Source organism: Pristis pectinata, chromosome 4 (genome assembly GCF_009764475.1).
Source record: "Pristis pectinata isolate sPriPec2 chromosome 4, sPriPec2.1.pri, whole genome shotgun sequence".
Lineage (NCBI taxonomy): Eukaryota > Metazoa > Chordata > Chondrichthyes > Rhinopristiformes > Pristidae > Pristis > Pristis pectinata.
This window is the reverse complement of record NC_067408.1, coordinates 75,454,584-75,474,556: the sequence shown is the minus strand read 5'-3', so window position 1 is coordinate 75,474,556 and position 19,973 is coordinate 75,454,584. Positions and strand designations below refer to the sequence as shown.

At 41.1% G+C, this 19,973-nt stretch overlaps 1 protein-coding gene across 3 annotated transcripts in view; it reads right to left on the bottom strand.

The window, feature by feature from the left end:
* The window catches only part of LOC127569414 (transcription regulator protein BACH1-like), a 69,166-nt gene that overhangs the window by 12,846 nt on the left and 36,347 nt on the right, over positions 1–19,973 (bottom strand). For all 3 annotated transcript variants that reach the window (XM_052014029.1, XM_052014031.1, XM_052014030.1), the window contains 2 exons: positions 18,157–18,411; positions 544–2,025 (listed from right to left, as the gene is read on the bottom strand). In XM_052014029.1, the coding sequence (XP_051869989.1) occupies positions 544–2,025; positions 18,157–18,399 (1,725 nt within the window). In that variant the 5' untranslated portion in view covers positions 18,400–18,411. The remainder of the gene's footprint in view (positions 1–543; positions 2,026–18,156; positions 18,412–19,973) is intronic.

Here is a 19,973-nt window from a genome sequence, read left to right as displayed (position 1 = left end):
ACCTTCAAGGGTTTAACATCATTCCAAATGTGGAGTACCTGGTACTGACCACAATATTCCTGCTATGGGAACGAGCACAGAAAACAGAATTTAAAAAAAAAGAGAGAATCAAGATGAAGGTTAGAGAAAATAGATAAGTGGTAAAGGACAATGAAATCATTGGACATTTAACAAGGTTGCAGGTTATTTAACCAAAAGAACTCTTATAAAACCAAGACAAAAAGTTTCTATGGAAGTCAATTAGAAATGAACAGTGAAGTCCAGAAATTTTCTGTTTACTTAATTGCACTTTGTTTGCCATCATACATTCTTACAATTTGGGGTGGGGGGGGCACTTTCAAATGACCTGGGCTAAGTGTTACCCAAAGTTTCAGAGATACAAAGATATTGCACTAAATTTTAGATTCTTTAGCATGGTTCCTATTTTTTTTCTTATTGTTACACTGTGACAACACCAAATTAATATCTTTTCCTGTTATTTTTCTGGTGAACCATCATCCTAGGTTTATTTTAAAGTATGTAAAACTACATCAGTTTTCTTACCTCACATTCTTGTTCTCTGGCAGAGCACGACTCACTGTCATCCTCCGATTCTGAGCCAAAATCATCTCCTGAGTTAGTAGTACAGGCATCATCATATTTGCCTTGCTGCTGTCCTTGGTCATTTTCAAGCTCCTCTAAACCTGAGCTGCTGGAACACACTGAATTTCCAGTGCTATATTTAAATGGGCACTTTGAAGAGCTGTTTGTAGAACCAGACAGGTGTGATGCTGAAGAAGTATAGTGCAGTAGTAAAGTACTCTGAGAATTTTCTTCAAGGGTTTGGCAAGAATCTATGGAAAACTGTGGGCATTGAGAAATTCTCTCTATATTGAGTTGTCTTGGACAATTATTCTCTTCAATAAAAGATTCAGCCTTACAACCAGACCTTGATCCGTTGGGTTCGCTCCAGAATCCTTTTGCTAAATGTTCTGCCACTTCTCTTTCCACAATGCTTTGACCACTGGAGACTGGATTAATACTTTGTTTTTTAGAACAACTCGAGCTAAAAATAACTGATTTTCTCTCAGAGTCTCCCCCTCCTTTTTCTGAAGCACTTGGATGATCACATCCTTGACCAATTTCAATTTTTGTTCCTTCAATATCTGCAACAGCAGCATTAGTCTTTTGCAACTTGTCATACTGCAACATCATGGGAACAAATAGTTCTGCCTGGGAGCAAGGCAAGTTGTAATGCTCTTCAGTAAAGGTTGGGTGAATACCTGAGATATTTTGTGCTAGCCCATTTGATTCTTCAACTAAAAAGTTTTGCGCTACAGAGCAACTTACATCCATTGACTTCTTCACTTCAATATTTTCATCATTATAGATTCCATTCTCACCTACCATAGATATGCCACCTTGATCCTTTTCAGTCTGCCTCATAGGTGCATCCCCAGACTCAACCGTGAATGTTAGGTTTTGACAAGGGCCAATTTGCTGTTTTGAAATTATTTGCTCTAATGAAGAATTTGGTAATGACAAATTATTACTCCATGATGTCATTCGCTCCTTCCCACAGGCCAACTGAAATTTTCGGTACTTAGGACAAAGAGATGATGAACTGGCCCATTCACTCTGTTTTAAACAGGTATACTTGGAATTGGTTGCCTCATTTTGAACATCTGGACTAATTTTCCCAACTTCAATGCATTTACGGAGCTTTGGACAGGGGCTCTTGAGATTTTCAAATTCAAGAAATTCTTCCACATCATCATCAACCTCTGAATTTTCATTGTCACCAACAGGAATTTTTAGATTTGTTTTCAGACATGTGGACATACAACATGCACTTCTTGAAAATTCCGTAAAATCTTTATTCTTTCCAAAGAGCTTCGCTTGAAGAAAACTAAAGCATGTTTTCTCTATGTTATGGATTCCAAGAAATTCTACACTTCTACATACATCCAACACATTACTTTTATTCAAAAGAAGTTTGGAAGTGTATGCAAACTGAAGAAGCGGTGCAAAACCTTTTACTGTAACCTGATAAAACAAAAAAAGGTCAGGCAATTATATTTTGACAAAATTGCACAAAACTCATTTTAAGATGAAGCAGAAGACAAAATTAGCTCATTAGTGATTTACATTTCTATTGGCATAAATTGCATAAGATATACCATACCTCTTCAATAATTCTTTATTACATGTTGGCCATAGCCATGTGTAATTGTAACTAAATTTGAATATATACAAGACAAAAATAATTGAAAAGGTAAAAGTAACAACATCAATGAAAAAATAAGATACAAGATATCTTTATTAATCACATGTACATCAAAACACAGTAAAATGCATCTTTTGCGTAGTGTTCTGGGGACAGCCTGCAAGTGTAGCCACGCTTCCAGCGCCAACATAGCATGCCCACAACTTCCTAACTCGTACGTCTTTGGAATGTGGGAGGAAACCCATGTAGACACGGGGAGAACGTACAAACTCCTTACAGACAGAGCCGGGAATTGAACCAAAGTCGCTGGCGCCGTAATACCATAACGCTAACCACTAGACTACCCTGAATCACTTCATAACAGCCGAGGCTGTCAAGATACTTAAATGTCACAAGAGGAATTCGGAAATCTTCAAGTGTGCTAAAACAAAATGGCTCATCTTTCCCCTTTTGGTTTCAAACAAAAAACAAAACAGAATTTTCCTACTGGTAAAGCAAATCAAGTTATAACCTAGGTGTAGCCCAGGTAGTTTTTCCTCATATTCAAAAATAACAAGACTTCTCGTCCATAACCTGAAAGAGTACATGCAAAGTTAACATGTGACTGTACACCAGCATAAACAATGTGCTTTTTACAAGTGCATCTTCCTCAGCTTTCTTGACCAATAAAATTCTTTAATGCAGATGGAAGTAAAGGGTTTTTGACATCTGTCTGAACAGAACAAATTGGAATCTGTTCTCATATAACATCTGACTGGTTTCTCCTTTAAAGCCTTCTGGTTGTAAAATTCTTCTCGAAAGAAAACTGCAGTCTTATTTCACAAAAAAATGTAAATGACAATTATGGAGTACAAAACAATTATTTTCTATTCCTAAGCCCTCAAAGAAAACAAGTATTAGTACCCCAGATTTTGCTTTAACATCGCTGTAGTTTTCTTTTAATGAATACTCAACAGGTCAACCTAGCATTTTCAAACACTTGCTCAGGTTAAGCAATGCTATATATCCTACACTTCTATAATTGATGTGACATCTCAGTTAAAAATTTCAAAACAATGAGGAAGTTGCAACCAATATCCTATTATGTCTATTTTGACAATATCAATTTATAATGATATTTCCTGCCAATTTGGTTCACATATACAATATGCAAAAGAAAACAGAATCAAGCATGTGATCAGGCCCCAAGGAAAATGTGGAAAACACTACATTTTCCTCCTTTAAACATGAAAATTAAATCATTATATCAGACACAGTATAATTAAGAACATACAAACAGGAATTTTAATTGTGACTCATACTTTTGCCATGATAATGCATGTAAAAGATTAAGAAAATGCAATTGAAGTCTGAGAGAAGAGTTAAAAAAAACTTTAAAAATCCAATATAATACTAGAATAATGTTTCTTGCTCTGCCCAGAATTCTAGCTTTACTTTACACTAAGCTTCAACTAATGTATTTGCAGGATCATCACATAAGCAGCTCTCACATCTAGAGGCAGAATCAAGAGAAAAGTTCAAACACGAAGACTAATAAATTGACAGTAAATAGGGAGCAAATTTGGTGTAGTGTGTATTAATGCATATGGCACACTTGTGTTTGAGTTTGCTGGAAACTTCCAGCCAAATATTTTCTTTTGATCTAATCTCAATGGTCTGTGGAAGCAAGGTTACAAGAAATTCCATCAACAACTCAAATGCAGGGTACCAATATTGCTATTCAAACGTTAGGGATAGGTTGTGAGCAGAGCCTACTGTGAGTAGGACAAAGTGACATGCATGAGGGCAGTTGTGGGCAAGCTTTGTCATGCATCATTAGGATGGATTCTGGCAGTTCTTGGACCTTCTCACCCCAATTAACTTAGAGGTCAGTGACAAGCTGACAATGTTCATTTGTAACTTCAAAATTCTGGGCCCTTGTATCTGCAGGGGACATCCAGAACAAATAATCATAGGGTCAATTCAAAGTGGGAATAGGCAGGAACAGGACAATTATAAAGGAAATTGGGCACTGATTACACAGAGTGTGGGCGCAGCTGATCTTCCAATTACAGCCTCTATACATTCCTGGAAAATATTTCATCGAGTGAAATTTCATAACTAGAAAAATGCACAAGCATATTTGGTATAGTGAGTTCCTTATGCATGGTGCAATTTGTTATAGCAAATGCAAAACAAAGAGTCTATAGTGTTAGAGCAAAAATTTCTGAACTAAACAATCATAAATTTGAAGAATTAGTGTTAGCAGTGTCCATTATGGGATTTTTAAACAACTCTTCTTACATATATGCAAGGTGGCACCGGATCGTGGTGACTCACTGCAAGCTGCTCTCTGCAGAGCAATTTATTACTTCTATTATAATTGTTCTATTCTTTTAAATCTAAATTCTATGACTTTAAGAATTACTAATAATGTTCTTTCTCTGTAACACTTCATTCTGCATTGTTATTGTTTTCCCATGTACCACCTTAATACACCGATGTGATGAAATGATCTGTTGGATGGTATGCAAAACTAAGTTTTTCACTGTACCTTGGTACGTGACAATAATAAAACTAATTGACCAGTTTACTTGTCCCCTCTTCCCAACTTGATCTCTGCTTCAACCCCCTCCCCCCCCACCGAATAATTCTGCAGCAACATCCTCCAACTGTTAAATAACAGTTAACTTGGTTGTGCCCATATTCTTGTCAGCTGTTACAAATGGATATTTGACTTTCACTAATAAAAACAGAAAATGTGGAAAAAAACTCAGCACATCGAGCTAAGAAAAACAGGGTGAACGTTTCAGGTTGATAATCTTGCATTAGTGGGAAAAGTTAGGGATAAAACATGATTTAAGATACAAAAAGTGGTGAGGATAAGAGAATAAAAGGGAAGGTGTGAGATAGGGTGGAGATGGGAGCAAATAAATGAAAAATAGATGGTGGAACCAAGTGTAAGGCGGCGGCAAAGACACTTCATGAACAATGAGCAGCAGGGAGGTGAAATAGATGAGAAATATACAATCGCCAGCAGAAACAGAGAGAGGAAAAGTATAAAAGCTGGAAAGGTAAGATGCAAAAGACTGGAACTGCTATCTAATTTTGTTGAATTTAATGCTAACTTCAGGATGCTACAATACACCTAATCAGAAGATGAGGTATTGTTCCTCGAGTTTGTATTGGGCTTCACTTGAACAATGCAGGAGACTGAAATCAAAGGTCAGAGTTGGGGTGGGGTGGGGTGGGGTGCTGGAATCAGAGAACGAAAGTGACAGTCAACTGGGCACCTAGGATCAAAACTAGACTGAATGAAAGTATTCTGCAAAATGATAATTCAATTTCCATTTGGTTTCCTAAATATAGAAGAGACCACACCAAGAACAGCAAATGCAGTGAATCACTGCTTTATCTTGAAAATGGGTTTGGGTGCCTGGATGGTGGGAAGGGAGAAGATAAAGACTTGTGACATCTCTACAGCCACATGGGAGGGTGACATGGGAAAAGGATTGAGTATTAGTAGAGAAAGAAGAGTACACCAATGCATCCTGAAGAGAACAGTCCCTTTGGAATGCTGAAATTGAACGGGCGGGAGACAGTGGCACCATGTTGGTAGAATAATCAAAAAATTATAGATAATCTGCTGAAAATGGAAACTGAAGGGGTGGAAGATAAGAGCAAGGAAACCCTGACCTCTTCCTTGGAGGTGAGAGCAGAAATGCAGGAAATAGAACAGACATAGTTGAGGGTTCTGTTAGCTATTATGAAGGGGAACCCACGCTTAAGGCAAGAAATATATCTGAAACCCTGAAGTGGAAGGTGCTATTGTCAAGGCAGGAGGCAGAAATCGGCCAGTGAAGTGAAAGTAGGATAGAAACTGGCAGCAAACATTCTGGTCAGGATGAAAGCAGGAAATGGCAATATTGGAGTCAATTTACTGGAAATTAGGAGGATGGACCCTAGGTATAAATGAAACAAGGAATAATCCAAGTATCTCAGACAGGGATGGCTATTGCAACAATATTGTGGTCAGGGGTTGTTGTAGTCTGTGTGGCTACAACTGGAAACCAGAGGTGCTACCAGGTTCCCAGAGGGAGAAATGTGATATGTTCATTTTGCTGAAAGTTGGGAGTCAGCAGTGGTCTTTTCTCTCTAATGACTGCAAAACCCTGTCCATTGTCAGTCAGAGATATAATGCACAATCAAATCCTTCTGCCCACCAAGCTACACAAACCATTAAGCATCCATTTACATGAATCCTACCCTAATCCCATTTTATTCTTCCCCATATTTTACTATCATCTTTGGGGCAATTTACAATGGCCAATTAACCTACCAACCTACACATTTTTGGGATATAGGAGGAAACGGAAGTGGCTGGAGGAAACCTAGTCATAGGAAGAATGTGCAAACTCCACAGAGACAGCAGAGGTCAGGACTGAATCTGTGAAATAGCAGCTCTGCTAGCTGTGTCACCCTTTGTTAGTTCTGAATTAGAACTCAAACTTAGTAGGAAATACAGTAACAAAAACAAGAAAAACAGGCCACCCCTTGCCAATTACACGGAGTACAGCTCACTTCTCTTCAAAGTATGGAGTGCCCCAGCACAGGCTCCACGATAACACTGTGGTGATCCAGATTGAATTCTGATCTCTGGTACCACAGTGAGGAGTTTGCAAATTCTCAGTTTGATCATGCGTTGTTTCCATCAGGTGTTCAGATTTCCCTCAACGTCTCAAAGACATGCTGGTTAAGTTGATAGGCTACTGTAATTTGCATCTAATGTAGGTGGGTGGTGGGAAAATCAGAGGGGTGCTCATGGGCTAATAGTGAGAGAATAAGTTGGAGGGAAATGAATGGGGAAGTGGCATTGATAAGGTTGCTCTGAGAGATGGCAGTTACTCAATGGGTCTAATAGTCTCTGCTATGTTGCAAGGAAATACGAGAATTACTGTCCAATATTATACTATGATGTTATAACCCAGACAGAACCTCTCACGGCAAGGCCAAACTGTTTGGCTATTCACGTAATGACAACAGTTTCAAAATAACATTTAGTGCAATCTGTCTCTGCTTAATACAAATTTATGAATGAACTAGGATTCTCCAAACGGTCACTGGGCATAAATCTATTACTCCCCAATCAGTTAAAGTAATTGCCAAGCACATTCCATAAAAGCCTCTTCAAAATCCTTGATTTAAGAAAACCTTTTGTCTCTTTTTCATCTTCCTCTGTTCACAGCCAGAAGGGATGAGGGACTTTCCAACCCAATAAATACAAGCTGTTTTTATAATGCAGAGACAGACTAACAATTAGCTTATCCTCAAACTGAACAATAAACTGGCCGCTATCTGTTCAGCTGGACCCAAAATCTCCCATAACATTATGCAAACAGAGCGGTTCACCTTGTGATCCATCTCAAACAACACACAAATGATTTGGTCATCCAGGTTGTTGCTGTTTGACTGTTGTATGCCCTATAGTCCTACCAGTATACTGCAAAAGTATTTTGTTGTTTTCAAATATGTTTTAACACGTTCTGAGGTGACTTAAGGCACAATAAGCCAAGAAACAAAAATGAGCATTAGAAAATACAGGTTTGAGAGGAGACAGAGTTACAGAAAGGAAAAGCAAGGAAAATGATTGTGTGTGTAAAAAAAAATCAAGAACTTCGAGACACAAGAGAGACTGCAGATGCTGGAAATCTGGAGCAATACACAAAATGCTGGAGGAACTCAGCGGGTCAGGCAACATCTACATGGGGAAATGGACAGTCAACGTTTCAGATTGGGTCCTGATGAAGGGTCTCGACCCGAAACGTCGACTGTCCATTTCCCTCCATAGGAGCTGCCTGACCTGCTGAGTTCCTCCAGTGTTTTATGTTGCTTAAGAACAACTTACCATATGCAAGACTGAGACCCAAGTAATTTTCCAGTCTCCTTAATCACCTGATGTTTCTTGAAAAACTTGAACCACTCCACCATCTCATTGGGCAATTATTGCAACCCTGTACACAATGTTTTTAGAACCTCTTCCATGCTTCACTGGTGGACCTGAGCCCTCTGCTTGGTAGAGCTCTGCCTCTGACCAACCAGACAGAACCCATCTGTATTTTTGTTTTCTCCTTGGATGAACCCTAACATGAAGACATGAATCCTAGCATCTGTCATGCCTCAGCTTAAACCCTTTCTTCTACACCAATCAAAAAGTGCTTGTGAACAGTACATGAGCATGCCATGCAAAAACTAAAGTTGATATGCTCAAATGCTTTCTGACCACATGGCATCATGCTGTCTCCTATAGATACCCTATCATTTTTGAAAATGCAACCCTTATCACATTGAGGGTTTGTGGCAAGTCACAAGATCATTTGTACAACTCAAAAGCCTGAATTGTTGTTGATCTCTATCTTGGCAACACCCTCCTGCAATGGAAGTGCTTGGTTACAACTGCTGCATCATGAGAAAGCACTATACGTCTTACAGCCACCACTAAAAGCCAGATTCTCTCCAACACCATTACTCACTCCTGCCACCATTGCAGATTGAACCAGATTGTTAGCAAACTTGTGATTCAACTGCTACATTACCCAAGCCCACTACCCTTCCATCCACAAAGGCTAATGACATCCACGTCATGTTTCCCACCTCTCTACTTCAGGCCATCTGGCTATTGAAACCATTGCCTCTTTCCACCAGATTCCACTGTTCCAATAGTTCTTAGCTATTGCTGCATTATCCATCTTTTATTTAAGCTCATTGAGAATTCCAGTGTCCATATTCTATCCCAAATGAACTCTGGTTGCCCACATCCTTGTCCTTGGTTCTATACATTGGGAACCCTAGAGAACATAGAAGACAATTAAAACTTCTCCATTTGTTTTCCTTCTTGGACCTTCTCATAATTATCTATTCCAACAATAATCTCCAGGCATACCTTTTCAAAGGAACTTTATACTGTAAACAACTGAACATTTTCGACATTCGTATTTTTCTTATTACAAACTTAAAGAAAACTGGGTTTTGATAGTAATCTGAAGTCACGTATAATTTTGTAGCCATTACTATGACATATTTTAAGAAATGCTTAAGTTGATATCCTGTCATGCATTTTATTCTGCTTATCAGAAGTGGCAACTGTAGCATTTCCTAATTGCCCCATGAATGGAGTGTCTTAAAAGGTTATTTTAAGGAATCAAATCACATTAGCAGGTCTGAAGTAGGATTGCCAAATACTATTTTTCTTCCTGTCCACTGCTGATTCCCATTGTACTTTGCAGCATCAGCTTAATCTAGCAACTGCTCAATTTCACAAATTTGCGTCAGTCTCTAATAAGAGTAAAATCTGGGAGAGGGGCTGGGGCAGGAACAATGATTCAAAAAACCTTACTGCCCAATGTGCCTCTATCTCAATAAAAAGTTCTTTGAAATTATAGTTTTGCCAGTGAGACACCTGTGCCAGTCAGTACTATACCCTAGTGTCATAATGATAGACCTTCATTGAGTAGTATTGTACCCAGTGTTCTTATAGACCTGTGCCTAGAATTGAACATGGACCCAGATCTGGACGAGAACAGAAGAAAAACAAGATCAGATAGGGCACTGGGTTTCTGGATCTCTCACTGGGGCCGACATCAAGTGGGTCCCGACAGATCAGGATGACAACAGAAAACGTACTCTTATTTCTGATCTATATCCACAGGCTCCACAGCAATTTCGGTGACCATGTGTAATTCAGGGTAAATTGAATGATGACTTGGTCCTCTGCTAACTTGATGGAAAAATTGGCACTCTGTATCAATTAACATACTGGATAACCAATCTTCCTTTTAAATACAAGCAATCCAGTACAATAATGACTGTGGAGACCTAATCTAGAATCACACATAGACCAGACAGGCAAGAATAACAAATTAAATTCTTGAAGGACATTAGTCAACCAGATGGGTTTTGACAATGCAGTAGTTTCAATGTGTTTAATACTGAATTTAAATTCCCCATCTATAATTGTGCAACTCAATGTCTCTCAATCAACAGTCTAGACCTGTGATTGCGAGTTTAGCAACTTAGCTATGTCTCATCCTCAAACACCTTGAACCTATGATTCTACTTGCTCTTCAAGACTTCTTACTGCTTCTCCTGTTCAGAGATATCATATCCCCTCTGCCAGATAACAAGTTAAAGTGGTAATGTAATTACTTAAAGTTGCCAGGTAAAAGCCTATCAAAAATCTATGGATAGCTTTTAATGAAATGAACAATGATTGCTGTTTGTTCAATACTAACTGCAAAATGCAGATGTTATAATTAATATAGACATATTATCAGCATACATTTTTCATTCAGAACCATGCAAATAATCTCCAATTAAACAGACTTCATTACTGCAGAACAAATTACAAACAAGTTAATTAGACTTTTTTTAAAAAAAAACAATCAGAATACACTTAAACCATCAGAGCTTGCTACTTGTTCATAACATTTTGTGTTGTGAGCCATGGAACTTGATGGGGGCACATAAAATCATTTCCCACTGGACTTTCAAAGTCAACATGATATAATATTACAGTTAATATGTAATCAAGATAATTGAACTAGTAATACAGGAATCAAGAATTCAAATTTCACTATGATAGTTTAAGAATCGGGAATAAAGAGATGATTCAAGAGGGGTTCTTGAAACAGTATGTGGAGAGTCCAACTAGAGGAGAGAACATACTGGATCTAGTTTTGGGGAAATGAGCCAGGCCAGTTGACAGACCTGATAGTGGATGAACATTTTGGGAATAGAGACCACAACTCATTATGTTTTAAGATAGTTATGACTAGGATAAAATTGAATCTTGCAGGAAGGTACTAAATTGGGGGAGGGCAAATTACGACAGGATAAGACAGGAGCTAAGGAGTGTTGATTGGGAGCAGCTGCTGGCAGATAAGTCCACGTCTGGCATTTGGGAGTTGTTTAAAGACCAGCTGATCAGAGTTCAGGATTGGCAAGTCCTGGTAGGGAGCACGGACGAGGAACCTTGAGGTCCTAAATTTAGTTAGGAAGAAACAGGAAATGTATGTAAGGTTTAGGAAGCTAAAAATCAGACTGGGCCCTTGTGGAATATGAAAATATCAGGGAAGTGCTCAAGCAGGCAATTAGGAAGGCCAAAAGGGGCCATGAAATGTCCTTGGCAAGCAGGATCAAGGAGAATCCCAAGACATTTTATACTTACATTAAAAGAGGACAATTAAGTAGAGGGTAGGTCACCCAAGGATAAAGGAGGGAATTTGTGCTTGGTGTCAGAGCAAGTGGCCGAGGTGCTAAATGAGTACTGTGTCAGTATTTACTGAGAAGGATTTGGAGGATAGTGAAAGAAGTGTGGGGCATGCTAATGTGCTGGGACATTTTGAGATTAAGGGGGAAGATATGGCTGGGTCTTCTGAAAAATCATTAAGGTGGCTAAGTCCCCAGGGCCTGATGGCATATCTCCTCAAATACTGAAAGCAGCAAGTGAGGAGATGGCTGGGGTTTTGACAAAGATCTTTGTGTTGTCACTAGCAATAGACGAGGTCCCAGAGGACTGGAGAGTAGTAAATGCTGTGCCTTGTTCAAGAAAAGGAATAGGGATAATCCAGGTAATTATAAACCAATGAGCCTCTTGTCAGTGGTTGGGAAGCTACTGGATAGGAATACTGAGGGATAGGATTAATACACATTTGGAAAGGCATAGCCTGCTTGGAGCAGTCAGCATAGCTTTGTGCAGGGCAGGTCATGCCTTACAAACTTGATTCAGTTCTTTGAGGAGGTGACAAAGGTGTTTGATGAGGGTAAGGCAGTAGACGATATCCACACGGACTTTAAAGCATTTGGTAAGGTGCCAGTTGGTTGATTCAGAAGGGAAAGATGCATGGGATACAGGGCAAATTGTAAATTTGGATTTGTAACTGGCTTGCCTATAGAAGTCAGAGAGTAGGTGTGGAAGGCTGTTATTGAGGCTGGAGGGCTGTGACCAGTGGTGTTCTACAAGGATTGGTGCTGGGACCTCTTGTTTGTAATATATATCAATGATATGGATGAAAATGTAGAATGGTGGATTAACAAGTTTGCTGATGACACCAAGATTGGTGGAATTGTAGATAGCGTGAAGGACAATCAAAGAATACAGCAGGATATAGATCAGTCACAAATATGGGCAGAGAAGTGGCAGATACAGTTTAATCTGGGCAAGTATGAGGTACTGCACTTTGGGAGGTCAAATGAAAGGAGAAAGTATGCAGTAAATGGTAGGCCCCTTGATAGCATTAAGGTACAGAGGGATGTTGGGGTCCAAGTCCATAGTTGACAAAGTGACTATGCAAGTGGATAAAGTGGTAAAGAAAGCATATGGCATCCACCTTTTCCTTAGGGTAGAAATGTCAAACATCAGAGGACATGCTTTTAAAGTTAGGGGGGGTGGGGGGGAATTTTAAAAGCAAGGTGAACAGCAATTTTTTTTTATGAAAGAAAAAAGGAGGTAGGTGCCTGGAATGGGTTACCAGGGGTAGTAGTGCAAGTAGGCAGTTTGGTGGAGTTTAAGAGGCTTTTAGATCGACACGTGAATATGAAGGGAACAGAGGGATATGGATAACACACAGGAAGAGGACATTTAGTACAAATTGGCATCAAGTTTCATTTCGGGTCGTTTCGGTGAACTTCGGACTATGGAGCAGCTAAGTGTTTTTCTCTTCTTCTCTAATCAGGAATAGTGGGGCAAGACCGCGCAGGCGCGTGACGCAAGCAGGTAGCACGTGAACTGTTTAAAAAAGAAAACCGCCATATCCAGCAGACAGCAGAGTGAGAGGGAGCAGAATGATTGGGCTTTGGCTCAACGTGCTTAGGTGGTAACAGGATGAGGTGAAGTAGGTGATTTGAGGAAAGGAAGTAGAACGAGTGCGGTTGTGGGAGGTCCTGGAGTCTCCTAGCCTCCAGGATGGCCACATCTGCACCTGGTGTGTTGAGCTTCAGCTCCTTAGGGACTGTGTTAGGGAACTGGAGATGCAGCACAATGACCTTCGTATGGTCAGAGGGAATGAGGAAGTGATAGAAAGGAGTTACAGGCAGGTGGTCACACCGGGGCCATGGGAGTCAGGCAAGTGGATCACAGTCAGGAGGGGGAAGGGGAATAGTCAGGTACTAGAGAGTACCCCTGTGGCTGTACCCCTTGATAATAAGTACTCCTGCTTGAGTACTGTTGGGGGAGACAGCCTACCTGGGGGAAGCAACAGTGGCAGTGCCTCTGGCACAGAGTCCGGCCCTGTGACTCAGAAGGGTAAGGAAGGAGAGAACAGGGCAATAGTGATAAGGGACTCTATAGTTAGGAGGTCAGACAGACGATTCTGTGGACGCAGGAAGGAAACTCGGATGGTAGTTTGCCTCCCAGGTGCCAGGGTCTGGGATGTTTCAGATCGCATCCAAGATATCCTGCAGAGGGAGGGAGAACAGCCAGAGGTCGTGGTACATATTGGTACCAACGACATGGGTAGGAAAAGGGATGAGGTTCTGAAAAAAAGACTATAGGGAGTTAGGAAGGAAGTTGAAAAGCAGGACCTCAAAAGGTAGTAATTTCAGGATTACTGCCTGTGCCACACGACAGTGAGTATAGAAATAGAATGAGGTGGAGGTTAAATGCGTGGCTGAGGGATTGGAGTGAGGGGCAGGAATTCAGATTTCTGGATCATTTGGGCCTCTTTTGGGGCAGGTATGACCTGTACAAAAAGGACTGGTTGCACTTCAATCCCGGGGGGACCGATATCCTGGCGGGGACTCTACTGGGGAGACTTTAAACTAGAATTATTGGAGACTGGGGAAGAGGTGATTGGCTCTCAATTAGAGAAAGCTTGTAGTCGGTACGAGAGGGAGGATAGGCAGGTGAGAGAAGGACAAGCTCAGACAGACGGTTTGACATGCGTCTATTTTAACACAAGGAGCACTGTGAACAAGGCGGATGAGCTTAGAGCTTGGATAAAAACTTGGAGCTACGATGTGGTGGCCATTACAGAGACTTGGATGGCTCAGGGACAGGAATGGTTACTTCAAGTGCCGGGTTTTAGATGTTTCAGAAAGGACAGGGAGGGAGGCAAAAGTGGTGGGGGAGTGGCACTGTTGATCAGAGATAGTGTCGCAGCTGCAGAAAAGGTGGATGTCATGGAGGGACTGTCTACAGAGTCTCTGTGGGTGCAGGTTAGGAACAGGAAGGGGTCAATAACTTTACTGGGTGTTTTTTTTCGTATAGGCCACCCAATAGTAACAGGGGTATCGAGGAGCAGATAGGGAAGAAGATCCTAGACAGGTGTGATAACAGAGTTGCTGTGATGGGAGATTTTAATTTCCCAAATATCGATTGTCATCTCCATACAGTGAGGGGTTTAGATGGGGTGGAGTTTGTTAGGTGTGTTCAGGAAGGGTTCTTGACACAATATGTAGGTAAGCCTACAAGAGGAGGGGCTGTGCTTGATTGGTATTGGGAAATGAACCTGGTCAGGTGTCAGATCTCTCAGTGGGAGAGCATTTTGGCGATAGAATTACGGTCACTATTTCCTTTACAATAGCATTGGAGAGAGATAGGAACAGACAGACTAGAAAGGTGTTTACTTGGAGTAAGGGGAATTATGAGGATCTCAGGCAGGAAATTGGAAGCTTAAATTGGGAACAAATGTTCTCAGGGAAAAGTACGGAAAAAATGTGGCAAATATTCAGGGGATATTTGTGTGGAGTTCTGCATAGGCATGTTTCAATGAGACAGGGAAGTTATGATAGGATACAGGAACCATAGTGTACAAAGGCTATAATAAATCTAGTCAAAAGCAAAAGAAAAACTTACAAAAGGTTCAGAGAGCTAGGTAATGTTAGAGATCTGAAAGAGTACAAGGCTAACAGGAAGGAGCGTAAGAAGGAAATTAGGAGAGCCAGAAGGGGACATGAGAAGGCCTTGGTGGGCAGGATTAAGGAAAACCCCAAGGTGTTCTACAAGTATGTGAAGAGCAAGAGGATAAGATGCGAAAGAATAGGGACCTATCAAGTGCAACAGTGGGAAAGTGTGTATGGATCCGGAAGAAATAGCAGAGGTACTTAATAAATACTTTACATCAGTATTCACTATGGAAAAAGATCTGGGGGATTGTGGTGAGGACTTGCAGCAGGCTGAAAAGCTTGAGCATGTAGATATTAGGAAAGAGGTGGTGCTGGAACTTTTGGAGAGCAGCATCAAGCTGGATAAGTCGCCCAGACCAGATGGGATGTACCCCAGGCTGCTGTGGGAGGCAAGGGAGGAGATTGCGGAGCCTCTGATGATGATCTTTGCATCATCAATGGAGACAGGAGAGGTTCCAGAGGATTGGAGGGTTGCAGATGTTGTTCCCTTGTTCAGGAAAGGGAGTAGAGATAGCCCAGGAAATTATAGACCAGCAAGTCTTACTTCAGTGGTTGGTAAGCTGATGGAGAAGATCCTGAGAGGCAGGATTTATGAACATTTGGAGAGGTATAATATGATTAGGAATAGTCAGCATGGCTTTGTCAAGGGCAGGTCCTGCCTTACGCACCTGATTGAATTTTTTGAGGATGTGACTAAACACATCGATGAAGGGAGAGCAGTAGATGTAGTGTATATGGATTTGAGCAAGGCATTTGATAAGGTACCCCATGAAAGGCTTATTGAGAAAGTAAGGAGGCATGGGATCTAAGGGGACATTGCAATGTGGATCCAGAACTGGCTGGCCCACAGAAGGCAAAGAGTGGTTGTTAAAGGGTCATATTCTGCATGGAGGTTGGTGACCAGTGGTGTACCTCAGGGATCTGTTCTGGGACCCTTACTCTGTGATTTTTATAAACGACCTGGATGAGGAAGTGGAGGGATGGGTTAGTAAGTTTGCAGATGATACAAAGGTTGGAGCTGTTGTGGATAGTATGGAAGGCTGTCAGAGGTTACAGCGGGACATAGATAGGATGCAAGGCTGGGCTGAGAAGTGGCAGATACAGTTCAACCCAGATAAGTGTGAAGTGGTTCATTTTGGTAGATCAAATATGATGGCAGAGTATAGTATTAATGGTAGGACTCTTGGCAGTATGGAGGATCGGAGGGATCTTGGGATCCGAGTCCAAAGGATGCTCAAAGCAGCTGTAGAGGTTGACTCTGTGGTTAAGAAGCCAATACGGTATATTGTCCTTCATCAATCGTGGAATTGAATTTAGGAGCCGAGAGGTAATGCTGCAGCTATGTAGGACCCTGGTCAGACCCCACTTGGAATACTGTGCTGTTCTGGTCACCTCACTACAGGAAGGATGTGGAAGCCATAGAGAGGGTGCAGGGGAGATTTACAAGGATGCTGCCTGGATCGCAGAGTATGCCTCATGAAAGCAGGTTGTGGGAACTCGGCCTTTTCTCCCTGGAGCAATGGAGGATGAGGGGGTACCTGATAGATGTATATAAGATGATGAGAGGCATTGATCGGGTAGGTAGTCAGAGGCTTTTTCCCAAGGCTGAAATGGTTGCCACAAGAGGACATGGGTTTAAGGTGCTGGGGAGTAGGTACAGAGGAGATGTCAGGGGTAAGTTTTTTTTTTACTCAGAGTGGTGAGTGCGTGGAATGGGCTACCGGCAACGGTGGTGGAGGCGGATACAATAGGGTCTTTTAAGAGACTTTTGGATAGGTGCATGGAGCTGAGAAAAATAGAGGTCTATGGGTAAGCTTAGTAATTTCTAAGGTAGGGACATGTTTGGCACAGCTTTGTGGGCCAAAAGGCCTGAATTGTGCTGTAGGTTTTCTATGTTCTAAGATCAGCACAACATCATGGGCCAAATGGCCTGTCCAGTGCTATGCTGTTCTATGTTCTATCTGTATAAAGACAGTTGCCATTATTTTACTACTGAACAAGACCGTCTTTTTATTAATTTCCCAAGAAGGAAACCAAGAAGTAAATCAAGTCCCACCCCAATTTGGCTGATTAAAAATCTGGTTAAATCAAACTGAAAGGACAAGGCACAGGCAACTCTATTCCAAAAATTGATTTGACAGCATCTCTAAAGCACTGAAATTTGGGGGGGGTGGCCATTCTGCTCATCAAGTCTGTACTTGCTCTGTGCAACAGCAATGCGGATAATCCTACTCTCCAATCCTCTACTCTTGGCACTGGAAATTCTCTCTTTTCAGATACCATTACACGTCCCTTTTGAACATAACTATTGAATCTGCTCCACTACTACCTATACCTTTCTGGCTGCGGTGCATTTTCTAGATCCTCATGACTTGCTGTATATAAATAAAAAGTTACTTACAGTTCTTTTGTCAACCATTTCATTCTTTGCCCCTTGGTTCTTAACATAGTAAAAAGTATACATAATTTTACAATTCTTTGAGCAATGTAGTATTGTCTGTTAAAACAACAAAGGCTTCTTTACAAAGTTTGCCATATACAGGTATTAAGCCAAAGCAACACATTCAAGTTGTGCGTTATCTTGCTGTTCTGAGACACTTGGTCAAGCATTGCCTTCACAGAGTTCAACATTGGCAAGGCTAGTACCGGTGGTAGCAGCAGAAAAATGAGGAGCAGCTGCAGACTTCTGAAATTAGGTCCTTCTGGCTACTAGTGGAGATTGGTAGCTGGGCCAAAGATTTAAATGAAAAGTTCCTTGGTGGAAGTAACTTCCCCTATAATCAATCATCAGGAGTTTAGTATCAAGCATACTATCAACTTTTCCTTGGGAAACCAGCATTGAGAAGGGAGGAGTCCACCTCAACAGCATAGGCCTACAGTGGCAAAAGGTGCAGGCCCTATTTTCCTTGCACTTACCAGACACAGGAATCCCCAAGTCATGCAGAAGGAACACAAGCTAGTGATTTCTTCCCCCACCCCCAGGTCGAAGATTGTTTACTTGTTGAGGCAGAGACCAAGAAAACATGATAAATTATCGGAACAGCATTACGCAAGTCCCATTCACACTTTACCTCCTCAGGGAGTGTAACAATCATGTCAAGCTCTTTCTTCCATACCACAGTTGACAGAAAATAATCACTGCAGGCAGCAAGCACAGAACGATGAGCACGAAAGGACTTGTTTTCTACTATCACAGTCACGTCACAGAAGAGGTCTTGTTTCCTTTGATCATTGAGGCTCAGTAGTACATTGGTACTGTGTACAGAGGACTCATAGGAATAAACCAAAGTGTCGCTCTTGTCTTTTATCGACATTGTCTCTCATATCTGGAAAAACAAATATAAATACATTAGATGATTCCACCACTAATAATTTCAACTACATGTTTTTAAATCATATTAATTCAACATTAAAGCTTAGTTAGAAATTTAGCGATGTGCAGTATACAGTGGCATGCAGAAGTTTGGGCGCCCCTGGTCAAAATTTCTGTTACTGTGAATAGCTAAGTGAGTAAAAGATGACCTGATTTCCAAAATGCATAAAGTTAAAGATGACACATTAATATTTTAAGCAAAATTACTTTTTTATTTCCACCTTTTACAGTTTTAAAATAACAAAAAGGAAAAGGGCCCGAAGCAAAGGTTTAGGTACCCTGCATGGTCGGTACTCAGTAACACCCCTTTGGCAAGTATCACAGCTTGTAAACGCTTTCTGTAGCCAGCTGAGTCCTTCAATTCTTGTTTGAGGGATTTTTGCCCATTCTTCCTTGCAAAAGGCTTCTAGTTCTGAGAGATTCTTGGGCCGTCTTGCATGCACTGCTCTTTTGAGGTCTATCCACAGATTTTCGATGATGTTTAGGTCAGTGGACTGTGAGGGCCATGGCAAAACTTGTGCCTCTTGAGGTAGTCCATTGTAGATTTTGAGGTGTGTTTAGGATCGTATTCCTGTTGTAGAAGCCATCCTCTTTTCACCTTCAGCTTTTTTTTGTTTTACACAGACGGTGTGATGTTTACTTCCAGAATTTGCTGGTATTTAATTGAATTCATTCTTCCCTCTACCAGTGAAATGTTCCCCGTGCTACTGGCTGCAACACAAGCCCAAAGCATGGTTGATCCACCCCCGTGCTTAACAGTTGGAGAGGTGTTCTTTTCATGAAATTCTGCACCCTTTTTTCTGCAAACATACCTTTGCTCATTGTGGCCAAAAAGTTCTATTTTAACTTCATCAGTCCACAGGACTTGTTTCCAAAATGCATCAGGCTTGTTTAGATGTTTCTTTGCAAACTTCTGATGCTGGATTTTGTGGTGAGGACACAGGAAAGGTTTCCTTCTGATGACTCTTCCATGAAGGTCATATTTGTGCAGGTGTTACTGCACAGTAGTCAGTAGAACAGTGCACCACCACTCCAGAGTCTGCTAAATCTTCCTGAAGGTCTTTTGCAGTCAAATGGGGGTTTTGATTTGCCTTTTTAGCAATCCTACGGGCAGATCTCTCAGAAAGTTTTCTTGGTCTTCCAGACCTCAACTTGACCTCCACCATTCCTGTTAATTGCCATTTCTTAATTACATTACGAACTGAGGAAATGGCTACCTGAAAACACTTTGCTATCTTCTTATAGCCTTCTCCTGCTTTGTGGGCATCATTTATTTTAATTTTCAGAGCGCTAGGCAGCTGCTTAGAGGAGCTCATGGCTGCTGATTGTTGGGACAAAGTTTGAGGAGTCAGGGTATTTATAAAGCTTTGAAATTTGCATCACCTGGCCTTTCCTAACGATGACCGTGAACAAGCCGTAGCCCTAACAAGCTAATGAAGGTCTGAGACCTTGGTAAAAGTTATGAGAGCTCAAATCTCTTGGGGTGCCCAAACTTTTGCAAGGTGCTCCTTTCCT